Source organism: Typopeltis vanoorti, chromosome 4, assembly GCF_054136105.1.
Source record: "Typopeltis vanoorti isolate ZY-2024b chromosome 4, IOZ_Tvanoo_1.0, whole genome shotgun sequence".
In the NCBI taxonomy this organism is placed as follows: Eukaryota; Metazoa; Arthropoda; class Arachnida; order Uropygi; family Thelyphonidae; genus Typopeltis; species Typopeltis vanoorti.
The window spans coordinates 158435339-158461899 of NC_143552.1; the positions used below are offsets into that span (position 1 = coordinate 158435339).

At 34.4% G+C, this 26561-nt stretch overlaps 1 protein-coding gene across 1 annotated transcript in view; it reads right to left on the reverse strand.

The window, feature by feature from the left end:
* Positions 1-26561, reverse strand: part of LOC150107790 (5-taurinomethyluridine-[tRNA] synthase subunit MTO1, mitochondrial) — a 309050-nt gene that overhangs the window by 116369 nt on the left and 166120 nt on the right. The window contains exons 11-12 of the mRNA XM_090391541.1: positions 15803-15933; positions 9163-9367 (exon numbers count right to left, since the gene is read on the reverse strand). Coding sequence (XP_090247667.1) covers positions 9163-9367; positions 15803-15933 — 336 coding nt within the window. The remainder of the gene's footprint in view (positions 1-9162; positions 9368-15802; positions 15934-26561) is intronic.

A 26561-nucleotide genomic window follows, 5' to 3' on the forward strand; every position in this document is an offset into this window, starting at 1 on the left:
ACTCAATTTCAGGAGAATGAATGGGTTTTGTTGTTCAGTAACATGAAATAATGAAAATGACTTAATGATGCTGTGGACATGATTCACATTGTATCATATATGTGAACGTAAAATGTCTGAGATCTGCTTACTCTTGGTTTTAGATGAAAGAGGACTAAAACTGATATAGATGGAATATCTCTGAGATCTGGTCTGTAATGGATAATATTGTAAAGAAGTAATATCACCCCTCTATATTCCTGCTTTTTTTTTTTATCCATCTGTTTGTCCAGGGTACTCTTTCAGGATGTGCTCTACTATTTTTTTATTATAATAATTTTTTTAAAAGATAAAAGTTCATTTCAGAATTAGAAAACACAAGATCCATGTTTTTTTTTTTTTTTTTTTTTTTTTTTTTTTTTTTTTTTTTTAGTTTCCTGAAGGTCTTTGAATAAATTAAACTTAGTTATTTTATTCAGCCTAAAGAAGAGCTAAGTTTAATTAATGCATAATAATCCATGCATTATGTTACCACCACCATCCATCACAAAAAGACTGGTATTCTACAAAACTTACAAGACAGCCATATACCATTTACAGCAGTATGAAGACGTGTACATGGTAGTTCAATTATTCAACAGTTTCCATGTGGCATATATACCAGAAATAAACTTTCAACATGAATAAGAGAATTACAAAGGAATTTCTCTACTGAGAGTTTCAGGTAAGATTTATGCAAATCTGCTCTTGTGAAGAGGCTAAGAAAAACTGTGGAAAGAGAAACAGAAGAACAAGTTGGAACTGAGCCACTTAGGGACTGTAGATCACATTTCACTTTAAGGCAAATAGCCAAGGTTCTATATTAATAAGCTTTGTAGACCTGGAAAAGGCATATGACAAAGTGCCATGAGGAAAGCTGTTCAAAATTGGTCCATTGTTCCTCCAGTTGTGCATAGCACAACTGGAGGAACAATGGACCATTGCACCCTTTGACTGGAAAAGACCTAAATTTGATTCTCATTGTGGTGAGAGGAATCTTTATATGGTTTTTTTCAATCGAAGGTAAGTTAGCCGATCTCACACAGAGGTAGCAGGATTTTTCTCCTGGAAACTTGGGTTTTTCATCTTGTGCAGATGCAAATCAGCCAAGAGAACACATGCAATTTACAGACAAAAAGATAGTGTTAGTAGTGGTGGTGGGCAGTAGATGGCACTGATGGTAGTCATGTGTGAAGTTGGTGAACTTAGTAGTAAGGGAGATGGCGAGATGCACGTAGTGGAGAAGAGTTAGTACCGCCTGTGAAGAGTACTCATCACAGTAGGACTATTTTGTCCTCCTGTGATGAGTCCTTGGACTCCTTGGAGGTGTCACATCATAATAATAATGGTAATAAAAATTCTACAGCTATATGGAGTAAACAGGAAATCACACAAAGCAATATATATATACAGGGTGTTCGGGATAAATTTGACAGTTTCGTAAGGAAAAAGAAAATCTTCTTTGTATCTATTAAATTTAATGAATTGACAAAAAAACATTACAGGCAGAGTTAATTACAATACTATCAACAAGATTTACTCAAAATAACCACCATTAGCATCGATCACAGCTTCAATTCTGCTTCGGAACCTCGAACAAGCTGATGCTACAGTCTCCCTGGGAAGGGCCGCAAAAACTGTTTTAATTTTATCCATTAACTGGGCTTTTGTATTACTGGAAGTGCGATTGGTGTCTTTTTCAACTGCGCCCCATACAAAATAATCCATGGGGTTAAGGTCTGGGGAGTTTGGAGGCCAAACATTTGGACTGGTGAAGTCGTAGAAATTTTCAGACAACCATTTTTGACTTTTCCCAGAGGTGTGGCAAGGGGCCGAATCCTGCTGCCATACATACGGCCTACCATTGGCTACCCTTGTTATCCAGGGCTTGACTACAGTTAGCAACTCCACGAACAAAGCCCGAATTCCAATGCCAGGGTTCTTCAACACCTGTTCCTGCAGATTTGCGAGGAATTCTGCTGTACGAACGCAATCAGATCGTCTGCTAGGGATCTTTCTTCTTGCTACATCCTCGTAGTCACCATTGCAAGTCTCTAGTTCATGCCTGATTGTTTTTACTGTATTCAGGGAGCATTGGGCAGCAGTCGTAATATCCTTATTTTGATGGCGGGCACGAATCATCATGATACAAGTTATTCTCTTCCATGATTCAGGTGGGTTCCAGCTATCCATCCTTTCTGACATCTTGTATATGAATGAAGAAGGGTCCAAACTTTTAAATGAAGAGAAGTGTGTGTTAATACATGTAACTTACGGAAAAATATAATTAATTATAAATATGTCAAATTTATCCCGAACACCCTGTATATATATCAGGTCAGAATTGAAGGTAGCACATGAAGTTGCTTTGATGTAAAATCAAGTATCAAATGGGTGCACACTATCTTCATTCTTATTTGACCTCTACATGGATCACATTATGAATTGAAGTGGTATTAAATGCAAGATCAAAATTGGAGAAATTCAACTCAGTGCTTTATTTTATGGATATGATGTACTAATAAAGAAATTCAGTATAAAATAAATAAGTAAATTCCATTACTAAACTAAAAGTGATGCTTTAACACTGACATAAAAATCAGCAATAAAAAGACAGAAATCAAACAAATAGGCCAGAGCATGGAAAACATCAATGACATTCTTAATGGAGAACCTCAATCATATCATCCCTTGGTTTGCTTTCCACTATACTCTGTAGATTACTTGCCTTCAGTCTCAATATCATTTATCCACTTCTCCAAAGTTACTTCATCTTCTGTGAATCCCTGTGACCAGATGTAGTCTGATCAGTGCCTTATATACTACCATACTCTTATGTCTTTGGGTAAAATGTATTTCTCAATATTGCAACAAATACTCTAGGTTGTCTTCATGACCTTTACAATATCCCCAACATCAAATTTCTATCTACCATTACTTCAACATCACTTTCTCCCTCTACTTCTTCCAGTACTGCTCTGTCGAGTAAGCAGGCTCATATCTGTGAATCTAAATTTTCAAAACATTACATTTATTATTTTTTATGGCTATTTTGCCTATTTTACATTTTTTTTTTCCATTTACATTTATTACCTTAAAATGATATCACCATTCAACCACCTTTCTAGATTATTCAAATTCATTGGAAGAGCCACATCAGAACTATTAATAACTCGCCTAAGCTTATTTAGCATAAATAAGCTTAGGCCAGCAAACAACTGATTAGATCCCTATAAATACACTGATGAATGACTGTTAAAAGGCTGAACAGTAACAGAGCCATTACTGGGACACATGTAACCCTATTTGCAACCTTCTACTGAATACTACTTTCCATTGCACAACAGGAAGCCAATTTCCAATGAAATCTACTAAGCTGATATCTAAACCCATATGCTGAAAATTAAGTATCAACTTATGTGGCACCTTATCAAATACCTTTGCAAAATACAAGATAAAGAAGGATAAAGGAGATGGTAGTGCTTGTTGTAACTAATGATTTAACTAAGTAGTGATAAATATATTGAGAGGGAGTAAAACTTGCTGGCTTATTACCAAGATATGACAGAACTGAGTTAAGAAGGAGGGTGACAGCAAATGATTCAAATGTGCAGATTGCATAAAAAAAATGGATGTAAATTTCTGGATTTTGGATAGATGGACAACATGCACTTGAATGGATTTGACATGGAGAAATTATTAATTGGGCTGAAACCTAATGCAGAGAGTCAGGGAAACTAGAACATATGTGTAGGTTCAGTTATGGTATACAAAAGCGACAAAGACATAAATGTCGTTATGCATGGTTATGAATCTGATGACAGGATAGAAATTTATGCTTTGGATTAAGACTTTTTCAGTTGTCTGTAGATAAAAAAAAAAAGAGAAAGTTGCCCAACTGAGTTAAGAAGAGTGTAGATGTAAGTATACAAAACAGAATGAAGAAACTTGCTATGTCTATACATAAATTGCAGGAGCATCATAAAAACAGGTAGAGTTTATTGTTCAGTGAAAGTATGTTCTGGCCTAAGATTAGTGGCATTAATGAAACCTAGCTATCAAAGTCAGATGCAGTAAGTGGAACTGAGTATAACGAGTATAGTGTTTTTAGGAAGGAAGGATAGAAGAGTGTGTTTGGGGGGTACTATTAATGATATTAGATGATATGTGTCCAGTTAGAGTAGGAATGCATGAAAGCAATAACAGTAATAATATCTCAAAGCAATAACAGTGATAATATCTCATGTAGCAGTGAGTTTGAGACTATCTGATGTAAAGTTGAAGTTAACAGGATGAAATATATGGTGGGCATTGCTACAGACATGATGAGTCTGCAGCAATGTCCACCATATGGTGGTTCAGCTGCGGAGGACAATGAAATGCATTGTCAGTTTACCCTATAAGTGCTAAGCAAGTAATCACTATGGGTGACTTAAATTATATAAACATTGATTGGGTAAAATAGAAAATGCATAATAAGAATGAAGGAGAATATTGGATTATTGTGAGACAACTTTCTCAAGTAGGGTGTGAAAGAGGAAACTTGAGTCCAAAGAGTGTTAGATTTGACCATAGCATCAGGAGTCTGTTACGAAGTCTTCAACTTCAAAAAGTTGAAGGAACCCAACAAATTTCCCAGCACACAATATCTATTTAAACACAAGTCTATCACCCATCTGTAATCAATTTTGAACTGCAAAGCATGATCCTGTTATTAATATGCATCACATCTCTGATCTCCGGAATAATATTGCCTCAATTGTAGATCCTAAACTACCCCATGTAGTTTCAAAGTTCACTGTACGCTTTCTTCACCGATCATTTAACAAACACAAGCGACATCTAGATAGCAAATTCAATGGCCAGCTCAGTTCCTTAGTGCATCCTCTTAAAACATAAGGTGTAATTTCAATACTTTACAGATATTCTGGTGTATTCAGTATTTGAAATACATCTTCTTTCTTCACTTTAAATGCTTCAACCATCCCTATCTATCTAAGAATAAACCACGCTCTACCAGGATAAAACAACCTAATCAAGCAATCACTAAACAATTATTATGCCATCAGCATTGGTCAACTGACAATCAATTGTGGACCACCATCTAGTAAGGTGGTCCACAATTATTTTTCCTCTTACTGGCTACATAATGAGAGAACTTCTTGAGATTTTCATTAGACTGCAGCAATAGTCAATATAAACTCTAATAAATGTGTATTTTATAATTTTTTAAAATTTATTTTCATAGTTATTGTAAATATAATGAAATATGTAAGTACTTGAATTTAGGGTGTTTATATAGTCAAAACTCACTAGAGCAATTATCATCATAACAACCTCACTTACCATAATACAATCTACAGTAAAGTCTAGAACACAGCCTTCCATGGGCAAAATGACTGAAAAGGAAATTCATTCACTATAGCAAAATATCTACAGTAGTGAACAAGTTAATCTGAACAAGTTTTTGACTTTGGTTTGGTTTTTGTTTCAGTTCACAATAATTTTGGTTTTGGTTTACTATTTTGAATTTTGGTTTTAGTTCACTATTTTGACTGAGTGCTGTGTGTTCTAACTTACTCTATGATATTTATTAATAGTGTTGTGCAAGCAAGTTGACATTCATAGTGTTTTATTCATTTTGTGTAGCTATAAAATGGATACATCTCCATGACTCAAAGATAAATTGCCAACAAGTGGTGTTTGTTTGAGTACTGTTAATGCAATTTTAAAGAAGGAGACAAGTTATAAAATCTCACATGATCAACATTATATGATGTTTCACCAAACATTTAAATCTTTCCCAGCGTATACTTGATAAACAATAACTTACTTTTACCATATACAGTAGTTCTTTACTCTTAAGGTAAATACCTATTCAACTATATCATGAATCTTTACACTAGCACAACTGAAAACACAGAACAAAGTGCATAATGTGAATTGTCCAGAAGTATTTACATATTCTTCTAAGTACTTATGATTTGAATTCCATACACTACTTTCATTCAGTAGAGTCTTTATTCAATTCCTTTGTCTACATGGTAATGTTCCTTTTCTTGTGGCTGTATGCCTGTTCTACAAGTTTTGTCTAAGGAAAAAAATATATAAAGAACTGTCATTGTTTGTATATTTACTAACATTTCTTTGTATGTAATAATTTTATTACAAAACTGCATTAATCAAATGTGTGTTGTATGAAGTGTGATATCATCGCGCCTGGATGTTAATGCATTTCCAAATACGGGAATTTCGAGAGACACGCATGCATACTATGTGAGGTCGTCTTAGGGTTTTAGTCCCTTTTTCCCTAGGTTCACTGTCAGTTGTCAGAAGGAGATCATCTTAGGGTTCTTAGCCATCTCTACCCTGAGTCAATGGCCATGTGAAGTCTACTGTTGGTCGCTGGAGTGTCTCATGTGAGGATGTCAGTAGAACGGAAAGCTCAAAGGAGAAAGCATTTGTTGAACGGCAGAGGCTGCCACATTGCTGAACAATGGAATTCAAAGGATAAAGAATATTGGCAACAAAGACAAAGAAAAATGGGGGAGAGAAAGAACAGGCATACAGCCACAAGAAGGAACAATGCCATGTAGACAAAGGAATCGAATAAAGACTCTACTGAATGAAAGTAGTGTATGGAATTCAAATCATAAGTACTTAGAAGAATATGTAAATACTTCTGGATAATTCACATTATGCGCTTTGTTCTGTGTTCAGTTGTGCTAGTGTAAAAGATTCATGATATAGTTGAACAGGTATTTACTTTAAGAGTAAAGAACTACTGTATATAGTAAAAGTAAGTTATTGTTTATCGAGTATACGCTGGGAAAGTTAAATGTTTGGTGAATAGGAATGACTAGTAAATTGTCCTAAGTTGTATTTAGGTTATAACATAGAAATGTAGGAGAAGTAAGCCTAAGATAGAATCACTTGTAATTATCTATAACTTGTAATTTTATTGCTTTCATGCTCATATGTGGAATGAACAGTGTAAAATTAGATTTCTTGGATTAATTAATAAATTGGTTTGTGAAACGACAAATTGAGATATGTTATTTATTTTTTTTAAAATAAGTTAGGAAACTTAATGACCTTTTTTAGTTATCTTACATGAGCTACTTAGGTGGCATCCTTTGGAATTTTCCAGTTATTGTTTAATTAGCCTTTTTGCATGTACTGAAGATACCTGTGATATTTAGGCAAAAATATTTTAAGTGAGTTAATTCCGTTATTATAATTTTTAAGTAAAGGAACTTGCATGTATCTGACAAAAGAGGGGCAAGATAATAATTTTAATATGCTAAGTAATAAGTTTAAACCAAGACTGATATAAAGTAAAGGTCAGAGTTAACGGGGAATAATATCTGCTTTGTCTTCGCTTAAGATTCTTATAAACTTGCACTCAATGAGTAGTTTAACTGGCACAGTCAGAAATCAAATAAATTTTTTAAATTACAGTGTGAGTGAAGAAAGCAAAAGCATAAAGTAAGAGTAGATATAACAGAAAAGGTGCAGTAAAGACAAAGCAGACATTAATAAGGTACCTTTTCTCCTGACAGAAAAGAAAAATGTGGGCAAAAAAGGAAAACGATACTTACTCAAGATCATTTACTAGTTAGGAAAAGCAAATTTAATTCAAGATTGCCTGCTGTAGACTTAAATAGAGAATTGGCAGCTAGTGGGATTAATGTTTCTGACATGACAGTAAGTCGAAGATTGTTGGAAGCAGGGAGGATTGCCAAAGACCAAAAAAGAAACAACTGTTGACAAGGCTATGCAGAAAAAGAGGTGTCAGTGGGCAAAATTGTACAAAGATTGGACTGTTGAGAAGAGGAAGATCATCTTTTCAGAAGATAGCAATTTCTTTGTCCAGAGACCGAGTATCCTACGTTCGCAAATCAACTGCTGAGAAGACTTCTCCCACCCACCTTCAACAAGCTCCTAAACATCTATCTAAAAAGATGTTCTAGGATTGTTTTACATACATATGGTCCAGGATCACTTGTGCTTGTGATGGCATGTTGAAAAGTTGCCATTACATAAAAATATTGGCGAAAAGAGTGGGCCACAGATTCAGAAAGACAAAGAACTCATCTTCCAACAGGATCTCGTTCCATGTCACACTTCAAAAAAAGTGAGAGTTCCTCAAATATCACAACATCCACAATTGTTTCAGAAAAAGTATGGGCAATAGTGAAAAAGAGATTTGGAAAATTAAATTGTGATACAAAGGATAACTTAATACAATCCATTATAAATTTATTCACTACTGTACAATAATAAACTATTTCAAATGGCACAGGGTTACACTCAATACTAGTGAATACAGCCGGAAAATGAATGTTTTTCTCATAGAGTGCATTGCTTACAATGCATGACCTCAATAAACTCAAACTTTGCAGCCCCCCCTGCTCCCAATATATGATTTATATAAAGTTCATAAATCCAACAACTCTCTGACCTATAGCAGATGCTACTGACTCCTGCTCCCTTAAATTAGAAACAATTAACTTCACCTTTAACTTTATTCATCGCATATAAAAACTTCTACCCACTTCAAATCTTTGGTTTTAAGCAGCAATGATATGGTTAGTTTTTGATATTGTTCCCTTATTCACCATTATCCCCCTTTCTGCCACCTTAGCATTATTTAAAAATATCTATCCAACATTGCATCGCTTCAATTTTGCCATTGCAAGTGAAATAACCATACTGGTTATTTCACTTGGAAATAACACATTTGAAACACTCACATAACAAGAACAATTAGTTCTTTGTTATGAGAGGACAAAAAGTTCCAGTGTTATATTCTATAAAATATACAGAGTCCACCTGTTTTGTTTCCAGTTTACAAAATCTTTGTTGACCAGTGAAACTGATCTGTGGATATTTAAGTCAAATGAAGGCTTAAGAAAGTGACTACACCACTTTCTTAAAGTATGCATACAACCAGAATAATAAAGTATTATAATATTATATCAGACATAACCTAATGATCGTGTATGTCTGGGATTAAAAAAACAACAAAAAAATCCAAACTTAAGAGGATCAACCATTTATAGCTCTACTATTATTATTAGTTTGAGATGAATTGATATACTGTTATTTCATGTTTATAAGAAAACTGTCAACACAAATAACCTTTTTGGGTAAGACGGAGATCTGCATTATCAGGCCGTAAATAAGCTCTAAATTCTGATCTACTGGTGAACATACGATATGGTTCATTTGTGCCAAGAGTTGTAAGATCATCGATTAACACACCAATATAACCTTCTGTGCGTTTAATGATGAAAGACTGCAATCTCTGTACTTTGCAAGCTGCATTAATACCAGCAATAATGCCCTATGAAAAATAAAAGTTATTGAAATAATGTATTTTAATGAACTTTTATAATAATTTTAATTCTCTAAAAACTTAATATAATGCATTTAAGAAAATAAAAATGATAAAAATTTGAATTTTAAAACATCTTTGTTAACAATAACTATTTCTTATAATATATATCCATGATTTGGCTTGATATTTTCATGCTGCTAGTTTACCTTATTTCCATCAATAGTGCTCATTCAGTACTATTGATGGAAACCTCTTCAATCCCAAGTACTCATTAGCAAAATAGTGTAACTACAAGAAAGTGGAATTTTGAGTCTAAGTGGCAAACTCTGAAGAAAACAGTGACTGATTCAACTAGAGAGGCATGTGAAGTTGTTTGTAAAGATAGAAAAATAAGAATGCCATGGTGGACACAAAAAGTTAAAGAAGCAGTCCTGGAAAAGAAGAAAGCATAGAAAAAGTTCCTATCAAATAAGTTGTCAGATGCCCTAAAAGAATACAGACAGAAATGTAACAGAGCTAAGCTATGTATAAAAGTAGCTAAACAAAAGTCATAGGAAGAATTCAGTAAGAATATAGAAGGTAAATAGGAGGAAGAGGCTGGAATGATGTTCTGAAGGCTATTGAATAATCTTAGAAATGGAGGAAGAGTACTGTAAAAGGAATCAAAGATGATAAAGGTGACATGAAAACTGAAGATAAAGATATCCTAGATGTCTGGAATAATTACTTTGAAAGACTGTTACACAAACAAGCACATTTCAATACTTGAAGTAGGTAGTAAAGCCATCAAAAATGTGAAATGTGGAAAGGTATGGAGTGGATGATATTTGACCTGAAATGCTCAAATATGGAGATATAAAATGTTTTGCATTGGCTACAATGCATAATTCAGAGGACCTGGTCAGAAGGTCAAAATTCCAGATGACTGGAGTAGAGCTCTCTTAGTTCTCATTCTACAAAAAAGGGAATAAAGCTGAATGCAAGAATTACAGAGGCATTTCTCTACTAAATGTCCCAGGTAAGATTTATGCAGGCATCCTTGAAAAGATGCTGAAAAAAATTGTGGAAGAAGAGCTGAGAGAAGAACAAACTGGATTCAGGCCAAATAGAAGTTGTCAAGATCAGATTTTCACTTTAAGACAAATAGTCGAGAAATAATGGGAATATGACAAGGATCTGTACTTAAGTGTTGTAGATCTGGAAAATGTATATGACAAGATGCTCAGAGAAAAGCTTTTCAAACACTTCAAATATATGGGGTAAATGGAACATTATACAAAGCAATACATAGTCTATATTTAAGTTGTCAGTCAGCAGTTAAAACTGAAGGAAATATAGGCAGGTGGCATGGTGTAAAATTCAGTATAAGATAAGGGTGTGCACAATCTTGATTCCTATTCATCATCTATATTGATCACATTATGAAGAAAAATAACATCAAACCTGATATTTGAATCAGAGATATCAAACTTGGCTCTTTGTTTTATGTAGATGATGTACTCCTATACAAATCCAGTATGAATCTCCAGGATTCTCTAATTAAACTGATTAACAGCTATAACAAATTTGTCAAGAAAATTTCAGCAATAAAAAGATCAAAACTATGAAAATAGGAAAGAACATAGAAGACCTCAGCTGGCTTCTCAATGGAGAACCCATGAAACAAGTAAAATATTTCAGCTATTCAGTGAAGATGGCAAGTTAAATCTGGGAATAGACAATGGAATAAGCATAGCTGGTATTGTGGGGAGCCAGCTGAATAAATTTAAATGGAATAAGAGAGAAATTAGTCAAAACACTAAACAAACAGTATACAAGACAGTGTTGAAGTTGAAATCAGTTTTAAGTTATGGATCTGAGAGTTGAGCTAGAAATAAAGTACTTGACCAAAGATTAGAGACCACAGATATGAGAGAGCTCTTAGAAAATTAGGGCTCTGAACAGATGGCATTCATGGTAAAATCATATTAAAAATGAATACAATATGAAGGAACTTGACATTGTTTGCATTCAAGAATGTGTGAGTAGGACTAAAGTGGTATGGTCACTTAAATAGAATGAAGGTTAGCAAAGGAGTTGAGTTTGTTGCTTTGGTGGATACACTAATGACAAGATGGTAGGAAAGAGACTCAGCAGTAAAATAAGGTCTAGGCAGATTGATTCAATCAGAAGTAGCTTGGAAGAATGATAGATATGAAAATATTGGGGTATTGACAAGTAATAGAATAGATGCAAATGTAAGTTTCCATTGTTCAGCAGTTCTGTGGGAAGTTTTTGGTATTGAGACCACATCATTATATAAATAAAGAGTTTAATAAGAATAAGCAATTAAAACCCAACAAGTTTTGTGAGTCGTAAGACTTACATCATCAAGGGTACTAGCACCCTTGATGATGTAAGTCCTAAGTTTTGCACAACAAAAGCCTATTAACAATTAATTACACATATTAGATGTTCTTGATAATTTCACAACTGTTAAATATAATTGATAAATCAGAATATAAATGGTAAATCTGTTATTGAACACATGCTGGAACATTGCTAGCTGTTGCTATCATGTTCTGTGGTATCATTGTGTTATATCCTAGGCCCATTGTAGTTAAATTTTTGATGAAAGCAGATCATGCTTGACATACAATTAAGTCTTGATTTTCATTGCATTGTGTAGTGATCCTAAGCATTTGCAAGGCTTCTTTAAATTTTCTTGTAAAATAGTTACGATCAATATATGGCAGTTTTGTTTGTTGTCAAAGATGGTCAGTAGTGGTTGTGTGGAATGCCAGGCCTGATTTATGCTATCTTCTTTTTTCGATGGTTTTTTTTTATGTGTTCAGACATGGATATCTCTCTCTCTCTCTTGACCTTCATGTCTGGTCTATATGAAAAATGCCACAAGAGCAATGAATCTCATAGATGCTGGTTTTTTTCATAGAGTGATGTGTAGGTTTTGGTGGATATAGAAATCTTAATATTTTTTGTAAAGGTAAAAAAGCCACTTTTATGCTGTACTTGTGGAGCAACGCAGTCACTTTGTCTGTGACATTCTTGATGTAAGGCAGCGTGATTGCATTCTTGAAATCTTGTTTAAGTAAAAGAGTTGCAGGAGATGTATTAAGAATTTTTCTGATCGTCTTGGGTTCAAAACCATTAAATGCAAGGTTTCAGGTAGTGCAGTTTCTTCATTCCTTTTAATTGACATGCTTGATATATATAATATGCATGGGAGCTGCTAATGTATATAAATATGATGATAATGATGTGAATGTCAATAAGCACTGTTATGAATCTGGAGAAGGATGGACCTGTACTGGGCCCGATGTGTGAGAATGTGAAAGAGAAAGCTACCTAACTGGACTAAACAGACTTATTTTGTAAGTACACATAAGAGACAGGAAGTAATTTATTGTCTAAACACAAATGCCAGGAGCACAAGGAACAAAGGAGTTGAGTTTGTTGCTTTGATGGATACACTAACTAAATGATTCTAAGAGTCAGATGAAGTAAATGGATGTTAAGAGTACGATATTTTCAGAAAGGACAGAAGAGATATGAGAGGAAAGGGTATCATATGATCATAATGATATCATATGATCTAAGTCCATTTAAGGGTAGAAACTCATTGAGATAATAATATAATAATGTTCCATGGAGAAACATTATTAGTTTGTGATTATTTGGTATGGAGTGAAGGTTAACAGGATGACATATGGTGATGGTGTTGCAGACCTGTTGGGAATGATGAAATGAACTGCTAAGTTGTTACTAAACGAGTAGTTATTAAAAGTGATATAAATTACAATGATGATCAGATAGGAGAGAACTCAATGAAGGAAAATGAATTAAGCTGCTGTGAGGCAAGCAGCATGTTGAAGAAGAAACTTGAGATCAAAGAGGTTTGATAATAGCATCAGAAGGGGTATAAAGTTAAGGATGTGACTATTTTGTCAATAGTTGGCAACAGCAATCATGCTGTACTGAACTGGTAGGTAGCTAAGTATATGGATTAAATTAAATTTGCCAAGAAATTATATTCTTGTTTAATCCTTTAACTAAGTGTAAGCAAACAAAGTTTGCTTACACTGCAAAAGTACTGCGAAAGTACTTCATGCAAAGTGCATGAAGTACTTTCATGACACTAGGCTACTTGTATACAGAGGCTAATAATTTCACATTAATTGCCTTAGTATCCCATAGTACACAGGCTTCCGGACATGAAAAATGCTAGGCATTACAGGTAGGGTCACTACAGATATCCAAGTATAAGCAGGTGTACTAAGGCAATTAATGTGAAATCATTAACCTCTACACACAAGAAGTCTATTTGTGAAGATACTTCACGAGTAAACTTTGTTTGCTTATACTTGGATAAGGATTAAACAAGAATTTAATTTCATTTATTCAGTCTGAGCAGATGTTTAGATGGACCATGGAAAGGAGGAATAGAAGTCATGCCATTTTGGCATCCTTGTAGTGCCAAAGAACACATGACCTGTGAACTGGTGAGCAAAGCTTGTTCTGTGGCAAAAGAAACTTGTATGTGTAAGGATGCCTGCATAAGCAAAGTATTAGATATGAACAAGAAACTGAAAGCTTACTGAGTCATGCAGACTACAGAGGAGAGTATACAAAAAAAAAAAAAAAAAAAAAAGCATGGAGGTAACATATTATGTCTATACACAAATGCCAGAGGGTATCTGTAGTCTCAGATTATTGGCATTGGTGACACCTGACACTCAGAGGCAGATATATTTACTGGTATTGAGCATAAAGGGTACACTAATTTAGGAAGGATAGGCAAAAATAAGAGGGAGGGGGTGATACTAATGATATCGGATGATCTGAGTCTAGTTAGGATAGATAGCTATGACTGCAATATTGCTTTCTCTTTCGCTCAAGACGTTACTTCACCTCAAAACAGCTGTTAACCATATACAAATTACAAATCCGCCCAGCCATCAAATACTGTTCTCACATTTGGAGTGGGGGCTCCTAAAAGCTCCCTCAAAATGCTTTAATCAATACAGAGGAGAGCAATCAGAGGGAAGACTGTTCCACAGTACAGCAGTAGCAGGAATGAAGGAGGAAAAGAAACTTGTTCTGTGGGTTTCGAGGTGTACTGTGAAGGGATGTTGGGCGGCGGCTGCGTGTTCCAATGGGCTTAATACAGAGTGGGGGAATTATTGATGCTGTTTCAGATGAACATTTTCCATGGAAATATTTATAGAATATACAAATTGCAGAGACTAAATGTCTGTGAAAGTGGGGGAGTGAGTTGGTATGATCCATCTCTTACCAACTCACTCCCCCACTTTCACAGACATTTAGTCTCTGCAATTTGTATATTCTATAAATATTTCCATGGAAAATGTTCATCTGAAACAGCATCAATAATTCCCCCACTCTGTATTAAGCCCATTGGAACACGCAGCCGCCGCCCAACATCCTTTCACAGTACACCTCGAAACCCACAGAACAAGTTTCTTTTCCTCCTTCATTCCTGCTACTGCTGTACTGTGGAACAGTCTTCCCTCTGATGTATTTCCCAAGGAATACAATATACAGGCTTTTAAATTGAATGTCAAGAAGTTTCTCATTTCCCATCCCACTACCCATATATGGTACTATAGTAGTATAGGTTGACCAGCCAACCTCTCGTATATGGGCCCAACATTAAAACAAAACAAAACAGTTTTTCATGTTGCAGTGAGTTTGAGGCTATTTGGTGTTAGGTGAATCTAACAAGTTCAAATATATGATGGGGTTGCTACAGATCAACTAGATGAACTGTTAGTGATGATGAAATGCATTGCTAAATAACCCTAATAGGTACTAAACATTAATCACCATGGGTGACTTTAATTATCCAAATATTGATAGGATAACAGTGAAATATCATTAAAAGGATGAAGCCAACTTATTGAGCTGTTGCAAGAAAGCTTCCTTAAACAGCATGTGGCAGAAGAAACTCAAGGTTAAAGAGTATTTAGACATGATTATAGTGTAAGGTTGGTGGAGGGGAGGGGAATTCAAAAGATGTGACTGTAATGCATCCAATTGGTGACAGTAATCATGATGTACTGACCTTGGATTGTAGATCAGATCAGATGAGATGAGATGAGATGATGAGACGGGATGATATGAGATGAGATGAGATGACTATAAACTTTAAAGGGTCATACAAGATACTAACCAATGGAATTTTTCATTTTATGAAGGGTGGGGAGAGGGCATTCACAGAAATTGAGAATGGATGCAGTCTAGAAAGGTCTGAGAGGCAGATTTTTCTCTCATAGAGTGGTGCATGACTGGAATGGTTTGCCTTTGGAGTTGTGTGCAGATAGCATAAATGAATTTGAGAGAGGGTATGATGTGGTGTGAGTGATATGCTATCTCCCACAATGATTTGCATTAATAAAAATATCACAAAATTCTTCTTCTTGCCTGTGCTGCAGCTTCTTCATATCCTGTGGTTCCATTGATCTGACCAGCTAAAAAGAGATTGCTAACTTTGTAGGTTTCTAGTGATGGTTTCAACTGACGCGGATCAATATAATCATATTCCACTCCATAGCCTAAAATGAATCAATAAATATTCTCCTTTTAATTTATTAACATATTAACAAGTCCATTACTTCATCATCTAATATTAGAATCATTCACAATTAAAAATGTGTTAACTTTTTTAGCAGAAAAAGCATAAGGTATAAAATATGCAGCTTAAAACAAAATGAACATCTTACATTGACTAATTAGTTTTAGATTTGCATTTCTATTCTTAAACTGTTCTATGAACAGTCCAGGAATAAACTACAAAATGAATGATTAACATATCACATGTTAAAATTATTTTTTATTTTCATTATTACTATTATGAATGGACTTCAATGATAAGTCCATTGCATAGGAGGGGATCCAGACAAATTATGTATGCCCCCCCCTCTAACTTTGATTCTAAACCATTTAAAGGCTCTTATGAATTAGCAGTGCATTCCATTTTCTTGTCACATATGAAGTTAGAAAACTTTTCTATCTGCTTCCTTATGGATTTTCTGCATAATTTTATTGATGTCCTCTTATGCATCTTTGTAAGCCAATTACCATCTTCTCATCATATAAAAACTAAGTAGCATAAGGTCAGGCACAGAAATTGAAATGTGAGAGAACCAATGCCACATACAGTACATAAGATTCCCTGCTTCCATGTTTTAACATATTACATTCTTCTCATCACAGCAATAATATTATCCTTAGTTCTTTTCAATTAACAAGAAAAAAACACACACAGGATAAGTAATACTATTTATTTAAGACTATATATTTCAGCCTAAATATTACAGGCTACCATCAGTGGCAGCCTGAGATAACAGTTAATTACAAAATAGAATGTGAACAATGGATGATTTGAAAAAGTAAGAGCCATGTGATGTTTTGCATAAAACAATGCAATGGTATAATTGAGGAAATATTGCAATATTGATAATTCATTAGCTCTTAAAAAATATTGATATGTGACTAAAATAAGACTATAAGACTTTCCCATATCTTAGATAGAGGGAGACAGTCATTCTGATTTAAGTTCGGACGATGAAGTAAAGCTTTAAACAAACATTCAAATTTATACTGACACTGATGACGTGTGTTTCAAACCATAATGTTGTGATCTGTATCTATTCCATGCTGTGCAAAGTCAAGACTTTTCAGATTTACTGTTGCTAATGTAAGACTAGTGTTTTTGTATTCTCTTTTCCACAGAGCATCCAGTTTGTCCAAAGTACGAACAATGACAGTCACAAGAAACTTGGTAGACACCAGGGAGAGCTAGAATTGCTTATCTTTTGAAGATGGAACTATCAAACAACATATGAAACTAAATAGTTTCTCAAAAAGGACCATGCAACAGCTTTTTAATTCCTAGAATCCTAGCTCAAATAACAAAGAAATAGTACATCGAATTCTAATTTCTTACATTTATAGCATCTCAGAACCACCCATTTCCAGAATTCTTAAGACATACAATTTAGTGGCTATTTTTCTTCCTATGAACAAATTATCAGCATGGTTTCCATCTCGTTCTATTTTATAATTAACTGTTGTTGCCACTGATGATTGCCTGTAATATTTAGGCTGAAATATATGACCTTAAATAAATAGTGTTACTTATCCCTTGTTTTTTTTTCATGTTAACTAAAGAAACTTCACATGGCACAAATATCTTTTAAACAACTATTCTTAATTCTCTTAATAGTTTGTCATCATGTTAACTTGTGATAACTAAAATCCAGACTTCTGCCCACTAAATGCACTTACCACATGCAACTGTTGTTCATTAATAAAATAATGTATAAACTCTGTAATGATCAAAGAAACATTCAAATTTTGGGTCCATTTTTCTATTCACAATGTCAGAAAATTTGATTCAAAATCATTATATGATTACATGTTATTACTGTTTTTCAAAAAAAAAAAAGTTTATATTTTTAAAAATATAGCTTGCAATCAATGTTTATGACTGAAATTAAATAGTGTGATATATTACATGTATTAAAAGTCAAAATATTTGTGGAAATTCATTAATGGCATTTCCAAGCTCAGGTTTCTAAATGAAAGAAATTACACTAAAGTATTTCTAACTTTTTTTTTTAATTAACAAATTGGAAAAAAAAATTTTTTTTCAAGCACTATTGCTATTATTTATAATTATGGCTTAAAATAACTACAGCTGCCTCACAGTATACAGCAAACTATAGGGAATACAGGGGAAGTTTGTTATAATGTAGAGTTCGTTTTGATACAGTGACTTTCTTTTAGCTTATGGAATTTTCGTCTTGACTTTTCAGTAGTTTGTAAGAAGAATGCAATTGTTATAGCAGTGTTTGCTATCATAAGAATGAACCTTAATAAAGCTGAGACCATGTGTAAAAATAATCATATTATAAATTCTGAATATTTTTACGTATTAATATTGCTTGTTAGTTTTTGTTTTCATACACGCAGTGTCTGCACTTGTGATGTGCTCGTTATGAAAATATTATGTTAGAAGTAATATGTAAAGAAGTAAAAATATTGAAGTACTTACTTAATTGATTATTTGTATTATTTATAAGAAAGTTTGTTGTATTTTTTAATGTTGAATTTTGTGTTTATGAAAGACTTTCTTCAGCGCTAGTGGATACAGCGAGTCCGCCATATTTTTACAATGCGTAGTTTCTGACGTTGTTGAAGTGCGCATGCTCCCGGAGTGAACTTGATGTTTGATTGACAGCTGACAAGAAAAGCGTTGCGTATCCAAGTTACAGTGGTAAACAAGAGAGCGTTCGGAAAGTTTTTATAAATTGGCCGAGGAATATTCAAGTTGGGAGGAACTTGATTTTTTGTGTGCGGCAGTTAAAAGGAAATTTCATATTGTATTCCGAAAAAGGAATAGTGGAAATAATATGTTTCAAGAAGGAATAAGTACAGAAGAAAAAGGAAATCTTGAAACTAAGTTTTTATAAACTGGCCGAGATATATTCAAGTTGGGAGGAACTTGATTTTTTGTGTGCGGCAGTCAAAAGGAAATTTCATATTGTATTCCGAAAAAGGAATAGTGGAAATAATATGTTTCAAGAAGGAATAAGTAAAGAAAAAGGAAATCTTGAAACTAAGTTTTTATAAACTGGCCGAGGAATATTCAAGTTGGGAGGAACTTGATTTTCTGTGTGCGGCAGTTAAAAGGAAATTTCATATTGTATTCCGAAAAAGGAATAGTGGAAATAATATGTTTCAAGAAAGAATAAGTACAGAAGAAAAAGGAAATCTTGAAACTAAGTTTTTATAAACTGGCCAAGATATATTCAAGTAGGAAGGAACTTGATTTTGTTTTGTGTGCGGCAGTAAAAAGGAATTTTAAAGGGATCCTAAGAAAATGAAGTACAGAATCTTGTAACTTCTGGAAAAGAGCCTTAACAGGAAGAGAAAAAGACTATAAACATTTTTTTGTGATTTGTGAAAGAAAAAGTGTTTTGTCTTAAGAGTAAGTTTGTATTTTTTAAATAAGGCCTTGGATCCATTTAATCTGTATTTATAGTTATGTATTTTTACTAGAAGTGTATATATATTGTTTTAAGTTTTATTAAATGTGTTTATTTTGTACTTGGTGTTGAGTCAATGATTAATTGGATTCTGAAAGAGTGAGCTAAAGTCATTGCACCAATTGGAGTGAACTCTTTGTGCAAATATAATAACATATAGGGACACTCGGAGTCAAAAATAAAAATAATTGTTAGTAAATGAAATATTATTTATAATACACATAAATAATAATGGCGCAGCCTATATATAGGATAATTCATTAAAAATTAACAATGGCGCAGCCGGCAGGATAAATAAATTCATTAAATATTAACACATGTACTGTGCCTGTTAATTGTATGTCTGTTAAGCACATCTGACTAGTATGCCTATCTTGCAAGATGGAAAACCATATTCTTCAGTACTTTTGTATTTATTTTTAAGTTTTTTTTCTTTTCTTTTTTCCCTCTTATTAAAAAGATATCAAGAAAAATTCTTGACATCCCCCACCCCTCACCCAGAGATAACACTTTGGGAAACATTTCTCAATTTATCAGTTTCAGGCCAAATTTTTAAATTTTAATCAAATTCACTTTTCTGACTCTAGTATCATTGGATATTGTTACTGCTTTTATATATCCTGTTTATTATTATATTATTTAATGATTTAGACTCTCTGAACTTCATCAAGCAAACGTTATTAAACTTATTTCTGATAATCTGTATGGTTTTTTTTTGCATAATTTAGATCTAAAGTATTTTTTTCATTTCTTCTTCATATTCCATTTTTCCTTTAGAGGACTAATATTACATTTTAAAATTATTAATGTCCCAAGCTACCTTAAAATATGGGTTGAAGGCTTTAAAAATGATACTTCATTAATGAAAATGTATAATAAATATTACTGTATAAAAAAGCAAATTTGTCAATTATTAAGTACTGTTTTGACATTTAGTTTAATATTCTTTCAATTACTTCATTCTGGAGAAGCACATACTTAACTAAGAAACATAAAAGCTCAAATTCTTTTTCATTTTTAATATTCCGTTTTTTGTCTGTTTTTTAGCATTTCTTTTTCTATTAATATGTTTTCTATATTATGCAAACCCCAGCCCTATTAAAAATAAATAAATAAATAAATAAAAAAAAACAACATATCAGCTAGAGAGTGTCCATAGTTCAGTCACTTTCGATAATGCCCTTTAATTGAAAAGACCTGGGTTTACGTGCCATTGACAGCCATAATACATTATGTACACAGAGTAAACCACCCTATAAAAATGTATCAATTAGGTTTCAAACAATTATTTGGCTGTCATAGGCTGAGCCTAAACACACAAGGAGAAACAAGATATTATTATTATACAGTATCTCCAGGGAGCCCGAAGACTATCGTGGAAGACCCAAACTAACTATTATATACACAAAGCCTATCATACTTCTCCTTAAATTCATTCACTTGTCAGGGAACTCTCAATTAATTTTGGCAATCCATCACAGTCATTCACCACTCTCCAAGCAAAAAATCTAGTCTGCACACCCCTGCTGACCACACTCTTAATCAACTTCTACAAATGAACCCTAGTTCTCCAACTATTTGTCACATATTGAAAAATTCTCTTTGCATCAATTTTATAAAGGCCCTTTAATATCTTAAAAGTGTCCATTATGCCACCCCCTTTTTCTGCCCATCAACCAAACTTTGTAACCCATCTTTACAGGAAGCATTCCACAGACCTGTCACCAGCTTAGTCATTCATCTCTGAATCTTCTCTACTACCTCCTGGTCCCAAACCCAGGTAACCAAATCAGTGCACAATAGTCAAGATGCAGCTGAATCACAGCCTTACAAAGAGTGATAATAACTTCCCTATCATTACTTGTTAGCATGTTTTTTAACATCCAAGTAATCTTTTGATCTATTTAGCTACTTTTGCAATATATCCTCTGAACTTCAACTCTCTGTCCACCATTATCCCCAAGTCTCATCAATTTCCTGCAATCCAGTACAATCGACATTTCAACTACTGCAGTCCATCTCACTGAATAAAATGCAAACAATGGCTAAAACTAGTATTTAGTATTACTTCCAAGCTTACATGGAGTCCAAAGACTCATTGTGGGAGGTCAAACACTCAGAGATCACAATAACTATCATACCTTGCTTTGAAAAAAAACATTCAATGTTGGAGCAATGGCAAAATTCATTCTGGCAATGCATTCTTCTTGTTCACCACCTACCAAGCAAAAAATATCTATCACCTCTTCACTCATATAACTTGTACAGCTTCCAGAGATTACCTCTAGTACTTGCATCACTCATTATCCCATGCAATAATTCTCCTGTATCTTTTTGGAAGGCTCCTCTCCACCAGCTTATATCTCAACCATATCCCCCTTCTTCCTTCTATCTGCCAAGCTCTGAAGACTACATTCCCTCAATCTGTCCTCATATTATCCTTGGTTGGCCGAGTGGTTAGCATACCTGCTCTTCAACCAATACACCATGAGTTTGAATCCTGCTATGGGCATGGATGTTAATGATTGTCTTATTTGGTGTACTGTTATAATCTTTGATATGGTGCAGTATGACCTTTTCTGTTCTTGTGCCATTAAAAACATAAATCATCGTCACCATCATCTGTTCTCATACTGAATATTCCAGAGTCCTGAGACAGTCTTGGTCATTTCATTCTGCACTCTCTCCAATGTTTCCATATCACTGATATAACAGGTGACAAGATCTGTGCACAGAAATACGAATGAGACCTACTTAGTATCTCACAGAGTGGAACTATCACCTCCTTATCCTTGCATGTCAGCATCCTTCACATTATAGCAGCAATTTTTTGGGTAACCAGTAAACTTTTGTGATGTGTCCCCCCTGAACTTTACTTCCCTATCACCAAGGTGCCCAAATCCCTTGCTTTTTCACTTCCTGAAGCAAGTTCCTCCAATGCAGTAAACCTTATTCCATCTTCTCTTGTCAAAGTGCATAACTTTACACTTAGCAACATTGAAATGACATCCCCATTCTTCAGCCCAAAGCACCAACCTATTCAAATCCTAACATTATTCTTCCTAATTTAGCATCATCAGTAAACAACTGAATATCTTCTTTCATGCTGTGAACTATATCATTGGCATACAGTGAAGTTAAACAGTGGTCGCTGAACAGAACCCCGTGGCACCCCACTTGTCATCTTTTTTGGGGGCAATGAACCTTCATACACAACTCTATAGCTCATATTAGTCAACCAGCCTTGTAACCAAGTTAACAAATGACTATCTAAAGCCGTCCTGCCCAATTTCAACATTAGTTTATTATGTGGTAGCCGATCAAATGCTTTAGCAAAATCCAAATAAATCACTGTATAAAGTCCCCCCCCATCCAATACTATAGTCACCCTATTATAAAATGTAACTAAGTACTAAAGCATGACCTTCCCACTAACAAACCCATGATGCTCTCTCAAAAGATTTCCATTCTGATCAATCCATGTTCTGTCTCTAAATAACCTCTCTAACACCTTCACCGCTACACTTGATATACACACTGGCCTGTAGCTTGACACTACTGACTTCAATTCTCCTTTATGCCATGGCACTGTTTTTTCTTATTTCCACTCTTCTTGGACTGTTCCTGTTGCCAGACTTCTGTTGAACAACCAAGTCAAGCCCCCCCCCCCTCCCACCTTTCTTTGCACACTCCCTTAATATATGTAGTGATATCTCATCTAATTGCACAGCCTTATTAACATCAAGGTTACTTAATATTCTAAACACTCCTCATTCTTGATATTATGGAACTACTAATTTTTTACTGAAATAAGAGAATCAATTAATGAGAGGAGTATGTCATTACTTGCTGTCTACTTATAGTGAACTGTGCATATGGAGGCCACAGCATTTCTAAATATTGCTAAATAAATATAAAACTCTTTTAAAGCTGCAAAACTTTGCCATTGCAGTACAAGCATTTACAAATTCACATAAAAGAAAAAAAAAAAGCATTATTCTCTACAGATGTACGTGAGGGAAATGAGTTTTGAAAATAAAGTTTGAAGATTACTTTTTAGTATTAGAAACATAATTGGAGTGTGTATATATATATATATAAACAAACATACTCCAATTATAATACTGCATTCCGTTACAGAATCTATAGCAAATGCTGTGTGTATGCAGGGATAAAGAGAAGAACTGAAGGTTACAGTCTTAGGAAAGGAAGATACTTCATGGGGAAGACTACTCTCCAGAGAAAAGATGGAATGAAAGAATGTGGGTTAGCAATTTAACTGCAAATGGATGTTGGACAGCTGTTACTCATGCTGTTTTAGGTTAGACAGAAATTAAAGGAATGACAGATACAAGTTCTTCTGAACAGCATCCATAGAAGTATCTGTTAAAAAAAAAAAAGGTGACAATGTGGAAAATGATCATTGTGAGACAGCAGGTAGGTAGAGAGTGTAAGAGAGGGATCATTGATTAGCTGAAATGCCTTCTTTTGGGAAAAAAAAGACTTTTTAGAGAGATATTTGGTACTCCACTCCAAATGTCAGAGCAGTATTCCAAGACTGAATGGAAATGCTATAGAAGTCACGTGTTTGCACTCAGAAAGGTTAAAGTTAAATGTCAATGAAAGGAAAGAGAAGGAGTACTAAGGTCTTTTTCATGAGAAAAATACAATACCGTGTTTTAGAAAAGCACTGAAGGTGATTAGATTGTCACTGAAAAATGGAATGGAGATCAGCATTTATGGCAATAGATGTAGAAGACACTGAAGATGAGATGTTTTAGCACTAGAAGGTTTGTCATATGAGAAGGATCAGATTTGATGTCAATAAGATAAGATCATTTATTGATCTTCTCTTATTGACATCAATAAGAGAAGATCATTTATGTATATGTGGTAGATGGCAGATGATATAACAAAGCTCTGAGGAGTGCCTGCATTAGAATAGAAATCTGAAGAGAGAGAGAGGGGGAACACCAATCATCACAAAATGTAGTGATAATCAGAGAAATTGACAACCTAATTACAACGAATGGTAGGTAGACCATAATATAGCAATTTCCTAAGAAGCCCTCTATGACATTATGATCTGATGATGTTAGTCAGTTAGGATAGAAATGCATGAAAGCAATGCCTTGGAAATTTGAAGTACAACAACAGCACAAGTTTCTCAAAACCTTACCATGGCACATATCCAGAAGTGGATGGTATAAATAAGATCTGCTGTGGATCTTGAGTGGCAAAATCCACACTGGTTGCCAATGATTAGCTGGCAGTTCTCTGGGTAATGATGAAGGCCGTGAGTAGTCAGTGCCAAGTGGAGAGCAATATATCAACAGTTTAATGGCAGACATTTATTTATCTCTCTCTCTCTCTCTCTCTCTCTCTCTCTTTTAATGGGCTGAACATGGACTTTCTTCCATGCTGTAGGAGTGGATGCAAGATGAATATAATAGGGTGCAGTAATGACAAAGGATAAGCATTCTGTTCACAATTGCAGCTATCATCATGACCAGAAACCTTTTTTTGGTATCTAGTCTAGGTTGTTCAGGATACTTCTGATGTTGTTCCTGGAATTATTATTATTATTTGACACCTCCAGGGAGTCCAAGACTCATTGAGGGAGGGCACCTACTCTACAACTATCCGTCTCCACCACTCAACCTCATCCACCAACTGCATCTACACCAATGCCACCTACTGTCCAACACCACCACTAGTAATTTTTTTTTTTTTTTTTTATACAGACAATCACAAACATCCATGCCCATGGCAGGATTTAAACTCGCAGCCTTTTGACTAGAGAGCATATGCTAACCACTAGGCCAACCAGGCCAGCTAGTTTAAATAGTTGGAGAAAATCTGCCTTGGTTATCTTTTCTGGAGTTGGAAGAGAAGAGTAGGGCAAGAAAGTCAGTTTTGTCTTGAGATGTCACAAAAATGCTGATCTGGATTAGAGAGAAAGTTATGGAAACTAGATCATCATGGGAAGAATGGTACACATACTAGCCACTGAATTAGCAACTTCATAGAAATCAGTGGTTTCTGTATAGACATGTAACTGTCAATACAATCCTCTTCAATTCCCTGTGTGCATAGTTCAGTGAGATATGGGGCAGAAACAGCCTTCATTAAATGCTTCAGTCAACTGCTGCACACAAGAAGTTCTATTTGTCTGTACAAGCCTTCTCAGATGATGCCATGTGATCTCATTCCTGACAGACTGTCTTAGGACCACAGTTATGTCTCTTAGACAAACAATGTGGGTTATTTTTCCACTGATTAAACACCCAGGGTATCTCACCTCACCTTTTGAGAACAGAGTCAGCTCTGCTATTTTAAAAATCGTGGCTCCAGCGATGGGCACCCGTAAGCCTTTTATCAAACTCTGAAAGATTCTTTGTTTTTCCCATCATGATTAACACTACTGATAATTACTGACTGGCAGCATTCTTAAATAGTTGCCTAGTACAGGTGATGATGCATGTAGCCAAGTATTTTGCATATATGCTGTGAAAGTGACATTAACGTACATCTGCGCAAAGGTTTCTAATTCAGTGGTCAGTATGTTGTGTTTAAATTCATCTATATAGCATAGAATGAAAATTTATTTTTATTCATCTAAATTTTAAATATGTTGTGTTTAAATTCATCTATATAGCATAGCAAATCTGACAATGATACGAATGTCATTGAGCATGATTATGAATCTGGTGGAGGGGTGGAAATGTACACTTTTTTCAGTGTGTCAGGGGATGGAAAAGACAAAAATGCTCAACATGGTCAATCAGACTGCAAATGAAAGTAAGTGAAAAAGTAGAGAACTTTTAAAAGAAACTATTCATTCAAGATCTAACAAGTCTAAAAGTCTACAAGGAGAAAACTTGTACTTGAGCAAGAAAGAAATTATATATATTAACTGTAAGTAAGGCTGTAAATACTTTAATGTAAAGTTATAAAAATAATCTTGTCTATCCAAAATCATGTAAAGAATTTAGTGCGAAAAATGTAATTAAAAGAGAATATTCTGTGTAATGTGAGTGGCATGATAAGATGTAAACAAGAGTCCAAAGGTCGCGTGCGAACTGTCCAGTTGAACGTGTGGCTTGAGGCAAAGGCATTTACAAGGAAAG